General features: G+C 49.2%; 1 protein-coding gene across 4 annotated transcripts; it reads left to right on the top strand.

The window, feature by feature from the left end:
- Positions 1-1,042: 1,042 nt before the first annotated feature.
- Positions 1,043-4,930, top strand: ARMCX1 (armadillo repeat containing X-linked 1). Of its 4 annotated transcripts, XM_045290591.1 has the most exons (5): positions 1,043-1,295; positions 1,437-1,499; positions 1,595-1,617; positions 2,004-2,146; positions 3,103-4,930. In XM_045290591.1, the coding sequence occupies exon 5, from the start codon at positions 3,233-3,235 to the stop codon at positions 4,586-4,588; it is 1,356 nt and encodes a 451-aa protein (XP_045146526.1). In that variant the 5' UTR covers positions 1,043-1,295; positions 1,437-1,499; positions 1,595-1,617; positions 2,004-2,146; positions 3,103-3,232; the 3' UTR covers positions 4,589-4,930. The 4 variants fall into 4 exon arrangements, with proteins under 4 accessions (XP_045146526.1, XP_045146528.1, XP_045146527.1 ...); XM_045290593.1 differs by lacking the exon at positions 1,437-1,499; XM_045290592.1 differs by lacking the exon at positions 1,595-1,617.
- The last annotated feature ends 840 nt before the right edge of the window (positions 4,931-5,770 follow it).

Genomic DNA, 5,770 nt, shown 5'->3' with positions numbered 1-5,770 from the left:
TTTCTGTTACCCAAAGAAAGGAAAATTCCAGCCACCAGGAGTACTTCTGTTCTCTGGGATTGGCAAAGAGGAAAGTGAATAAATAGGAGGGCCCACTGTGGCTGAAAAGCTTGAAGGGGAGTGCTACCTCCCATCGCACTGCTGGTGGGAGTGGTATTGGGGTCCTCAGCTAACTAGTGACCTGGCCCTCATGTGAGCAGGAGCAATGAGTGCACACATCCTTCTAATCCTTGGTTCGGTTGCCATCTCCCCATTGCCTTGAGGGTTGGTGGGCCTGTCGTGGGAAGGATGAGGTTTCTGGCCAGAACTCAGCAGGTCTGTGTGTAAATGAGCACCGGCGGGGAGCTCTGTGGTGTCGGTAGTGGCTGGGCGAGATTGAAGGGGGACACAGCCTGCTTTCTTTACTCTCTCATACTGTACAGAACTGTGACTAAAATAACAGTGGGGAACCTTGAGGGTCAGAGGCCAGGTGGGGGGACTCCAGCTGAGGAGAGGGGAAGTCTTTGGCTCCCAAGATGGGCAGGTTTCAGGATTATTATCCTGTGCGCTGGCCAGAGTTCTGGTGGCTGTGCATCTGTCAGGCTGTCCTTCCCCTTGCCTTTCAGTGGGGCGTGTTAGTCGGAGAAGGGAATAAAGAATCTTCCCCCAATTGTTTGCAGGTCATTGTAAAGGTGGAATTCCCTGCGCCACCCCCTCCCCGGCCAGGAAATCGAGGATGGCTAAAGCCTTTAGCTTATAACTTGGGTTCATTCTCGACTCTCCAGCAATTTCCTTTCCATTTTATATGGGGAAAAGGATGGGGCAGTGATCACAGGGCGGGGTGGGGGTGGGGACCAGTAAGTCTATTATTTTGGTGATGGATAGGCTGGAGATTGTTTGGTTTCTGGTTTCATTTTGAGAACCCTTCGCTTTTCCATACTCCCCGTCCAGCCTTCTCCCTCCTCCTCTTTCTGGGATGGAAAGGGGTGTGGCTTTAGCCGGAAAGATGGCCGACCCCTGGGGGTGGGATGTAGTAGTGGGTAAGGGGTGGGGTGGGTGGACACCCTGAAGGGAGAAGGCTGATGACAACTGAGTCCTAACAAGCAGGGTATGGTGAGGGACAAAACGGAAGAATTCCTTTGACCATTGGGACTTTGTCTTCAGAAAAGCAGGTTTGGGGATTCTCGAGTGCTGGTCTGTCTGCGGAGCCCTCGGTCTTGGCCGAGACGCCTTCCTGTGGCTGTGGATCTCGAGCCTGGAGGCCCATCCGGGGCCGGCGGAAGCCTGGCAGCCAGAAGGAAATTGTCCTGAACCAAGTACGTGAGAGCAACGGTGGTGGCCTGGTTTTGGGCTCCTAGGGTGGAGGGTGGCGGAGAACGCAAATTCCAGGAGGGTCCTGGATCTCATCCACCTCCCCCCTTACGTCCCTCCCACACGCCCGTGCCGTGCTCCGAAAGGAAAGGGCTCCGAAGGTACAAAGCGGGGAAGGAAGTCGCTGGAAGGAGCGCCCAGAGGTGGAGGTGCGGAGGACATTGTTCTGAATAATAAAGCGTGTAGCGCCCTTGGGGTTCTTCCATCCACCAAGGGCTCAGGTTGAGACTAGTGTGTTTTTCAGGTTTGCTGGCGGCAGAAAGCCAGGTAAGGAAAGGAGGCAATTGCTCCACAGCAGGAGGGAATTTGTCGGGTGGGGGCAGGGCCCCTGAGCTGGTGGGGTTGGAGTTGGAGACTTCCAAACACTTCACTCTTCTCTGGCCTCCACAACCTTTCAGCCCCACCCCTATCCATTTTGTTCCAAGGAAGGGGGTGTGGCGTCCTCTTCAGAGGAAGTAACTGACCAGGAGCAGGGGGGTGGGGTGGGGGGTACGGTTGGAGGAAAGGATGGAAGGAGGAGGGAGAGAAGGAGTTTCAAAGCAGTGACTTAGAATGAAGTGGGGACTAACTGCCGCGGAGAAACAGTGAGCAAATACGAGATCCTTCTGTTCCCAAAGGGCTCCGCTTTCCCCTCCTCCCCTCCTTGTCTGCAGATTTACCGGACGCTGTTCACCTGGAAGCAAGAAAGGGCAGAAAGAAGAACGTGCCTGGATCAGTGCCGGTGGATGCGAGCGCGCCACTGCACCGGGACATCTGGAAGGGCAAGGGAGTAGTCCCTGACTGCTGTTGTTGTTAGGTGGGTTTGAACTTGAAGTCAATTGCACATCCCATGTAACGTATTGGAACCAGGCTGTGAGCTTGACTCGAAGCAATTTGCCAGGTCCTTTATCCCACGGAGCTGCTAAAAAACAAAATTCACTGCCATCGAGTGCATTCCAAGTCACAGGGACCCTATCAGATAAAAAATAACTGCCCCTGTGGGTTTCTGAAACTCTAAATCTTTACAGGAGCAGAGAGCTTTACCTTTTTCCCATGAGGCAGAGGGTGGTTTTGAATTGCTGACCTTGCAGTTAGCAGCTCAGCATATAACCCACTGCACCACCAGGGCTCCTGGGTGGGTTCAAATCTGGCTGGGTTGCTCCCCAAGAGATCCATGGAGTCAAAACCAAATCCATTGCAATCCAGTTGATTCCTACTGCTGGTGGGAATAGAATATAGGACAAAATTTTAAAAGCCTCATAGGGTTTCCAAGGTGTTAAGCATTGGGCTGCTAATCTCAAGGTCAACAGCTAAAAACCACAGCTGCTCCGTGGGAGAAAGAGGAGGCCACCAGCTTCTGTACGGCTTGACAGCTTCTGGAATCTTATATAGAGTCACTTTGAGGGGACTTGACTTGATGGCAGTAGGGTTTGGGGTTTTAAACGTTTTAAGAGAGCAGATTGCCACATCTTTCTTCCATGGAGGAGGCGTGGTTAGCGCCTCAGTGCTTTAACCACTGTGCCCCAAGGACTCCAGGTAACAGATTATGTAGGTACTTTAAATTTAATGCACTGAGGTAAGGTGGAAGAAAGGGAGTTTGGGGAATCTGGAGATGGGAAAACTTCCAAAATTAGCACCCAAGAAAAGGTCTACATACCAAGTCCTGAACCCTAGCTATTTCTATTTGCTTTGTCTGTGGTTCTGTCTGTTGGCATGCAAAGACCAAAAAACGAATCAAACCAAAGAGCCTCAAATTTTCCCCTGTATTTCCAGGTCCTATTTTATCTGAAGCTACAACAGAGCCTGCGAGCGGTACTTAAAGACTCCTGCTTCTCCTCCTAACTCTTCCGGACCAGAGCAAGCCTACTCTACCTGTGTTTGGGATCAGAGCCCCCTCTGTACCATGGGCCGCACTCGGGATGCTGGATGTGTGGCTGCTGGAGTGGTGATCGGGGCTGGTGCCTGCTACTGTGTATATAGACTGACCTGGGGAAGAGATGAGAATGAGAAAATCTGGGATGACGACGAGGAGTCTAGCGATGGGGCAGAGACTGGGGTAGAGACTGAGAGAAGCGCTCAGGCCAACCCTGGGCCAGTGACTACAGCCAGAGTTGAAACTGACCCAGTGGTCAAGGCTGAGGTGGGCTCAGGAGTCAAGAGTGGTTCAGATTTAAAGGTAGAGGCCTATTCAGGGCCCCAGAGTGGGGGTGGCCTAGAGGCCAAGGCCAAGGCTCTTTTTAAGGTCCTGAAAGAACAAGCAAGTGCAAAGATGGGCAGAGGGGGCAGGATGAGTATCATCTCAGGGAACAGGACACTTGCACCCAGTTTACCCTGCCCAGGAGGCAGGGGTGGAGGCTGCCATCCCACCAGGTCTAAAGCTGGGGGCAAAGCAAGTGGAAAATCCAAGGGAAAGCCCAAAAGCAAGAGCACGAAGCCTCCAGCTGCAGCCTGTCCTGGCCGCAGGGTTAAATTCAACTTTCCCTATAAAATTGATGACCTTCTGGGCACTGCTGAACTTCAAAAAGTCCTTAACATCCTGGAGCGATCCAATGACCCTTTTATTCAAGAAGTTGCTTTGGTCACTCTGGGTAATAATGCAGCGTATACATTTAATCAAAATGCCATTCGTGAATTGGGTGGTGTCCCAATTATTGCAAAAATGATAAAAACGAAAGACCCTATTATTAGGGAAAAGGCTTACAATGCCCTTAATAATTTGAGTGTGATTGCTGAAAACCAGGGCAAGATAAAGACGTATATTAGTCAAGTGTGTGATGACACCGTGATCTGTCGTTTGGATTCAGCTGTGCAGATGGCTGGACTCAGGCTGTTAACCAACATGACGGTGACCAATCATTACCAACATTTGCTCTCCTATTCTTTTCCCGACTTTTTTGCTCTGTTATTCCTGGGAAATCACTTCACCAAGATACAGATTATGAAACTAATTATAAACTTCACAGAAAACCCAGGCATGAGAAAAGAACTGCTCGGTAGTAAAGTGCCATCAGAACTGATTTCCCTTTTTAATAAAGAACAAGACAGAGAAACTCTCCTTAATGTCCTTACCATATTTGAGAACATAAATGACAACATAAAAAGTGAAGGGTTTGCATCATCCAAAAAAGAATTCAGCAGAAATTCACTTTTTTTCTTATTCAAGGAATCTGGGGTATGTGTAAAGAAAATTAAAGCTTTAGCCAATCACACTGATCTGGTGGTGAAAGTAAAAGTCTTAAAAGTATTGACCAAACTCTAATCGGAAGTTTGTCCCAAGCACTAGAGGTAAGTTTTTAGTTTCAAGTTAGGAACAATCTATTTTGTAAGTTCTTGGTTTTTCACCGTGCTCTGGGGCACAGGGAGCTTTGCAGCTGCCGTTTTGGAATAATGAATAGCACCGATCAGCGACAGTGATGCTGGCTACGAAGATTGCGTATAGGCTGGACCGCTTGTTTGAAAGATGCCAAATGAATAGCAGAGCTTGTACAAAGAAGTAAATCATTTATTGATTCATTATTGCAGAGATATTTTTACTCTTTACCTAAACGGATGTAGAATTACTTCTACATCATGAATAAAGCTATACTTCTGTATTGGTTTACTTTTGTTAATCAAAAACTTGTGTTGCATCAATAAATTTGCGTGTTTTAAGCAGCAAACAAGAAAAAAAAGACATTTTTTTTTGGTAATTGGGTTTATACTCTATTGGGAAATAAGATCCATGATGGAAAGCAAGAAGATCATAGCCAGTTTGTGTTGGTGCATAGAGAAGGAGCCAGAAGTTATGGGCAGCAGTGCCAGGGAAGTTTTACAGAGAAACGGGACACTTCAGTGAGCTGGATTTGCAACCCGCTGCCCACCACCATCATGGTGGTTCCACTGTTGGGTTCGAACTGTTCACCCGGAGGTTCGCAGTGCAACCAGTAGCTAATTATGATAGCAAGGAAAACTGGGGGTAAGTAAGGGTCAGCAGGGCATTTCAGGGGGAAGGCATGGTGGGAAGAAAGGGTGGCAGTGGGACTCCTGCTCCCCAGAGAAGACTGGCCTGCCTGGAGTGGAAAGTGTGGGGAAAAGGGAATAAGGAGAGATGGGGTTTGACAGGAGAGTGAGCCCCGTTCATGGAAGACTCGGATTCCCAAGCTGCTGAGTCTGAACGCTAGTCCATCTCCCTGTGGGAGCCACCAAAGTCTTTTGCCACCAGAGGAATGGCTGTATGAAAGGAAAAATGAATGTGGCTGGTGTGTGTGATGCAGAGGGGTGGGGACTGGAGATGGGAAAACCATTAGAAAGATGTCACCATGGTCCAGGCATGAGATGATCAAAGGGGGGAGGTTACACTGGTGGCCGTGGGAATGGGAAGGAGAGGGCAGACTCTTCCAAAGAGGAAGTGTTGAATCCTGTTCTGAGGCCTACAGAAAGGGACGATTTCATGTTCCAGGGG

The sequence above is a fragment of the Echinops telfairi genome, unplaced genomic scaffold (assembly GCF_000313985.2).
Source record: "Echinops telfairi isolate 266 unplaced genomic scaffold, ASM31398v2 ScPeMD7_44;HRSCAF=162, whole genome shotgun sequence".
Classification (NCBI taxonomy): Eukaryota; Metazoa; Chordata; class Mammalia; order Afrosoricida; family Tenrecidae; genus Echinops; species Echinops telfairi.
This window is presented reverse-complemented; position numbering and strand designations above follow the sequence as displayed.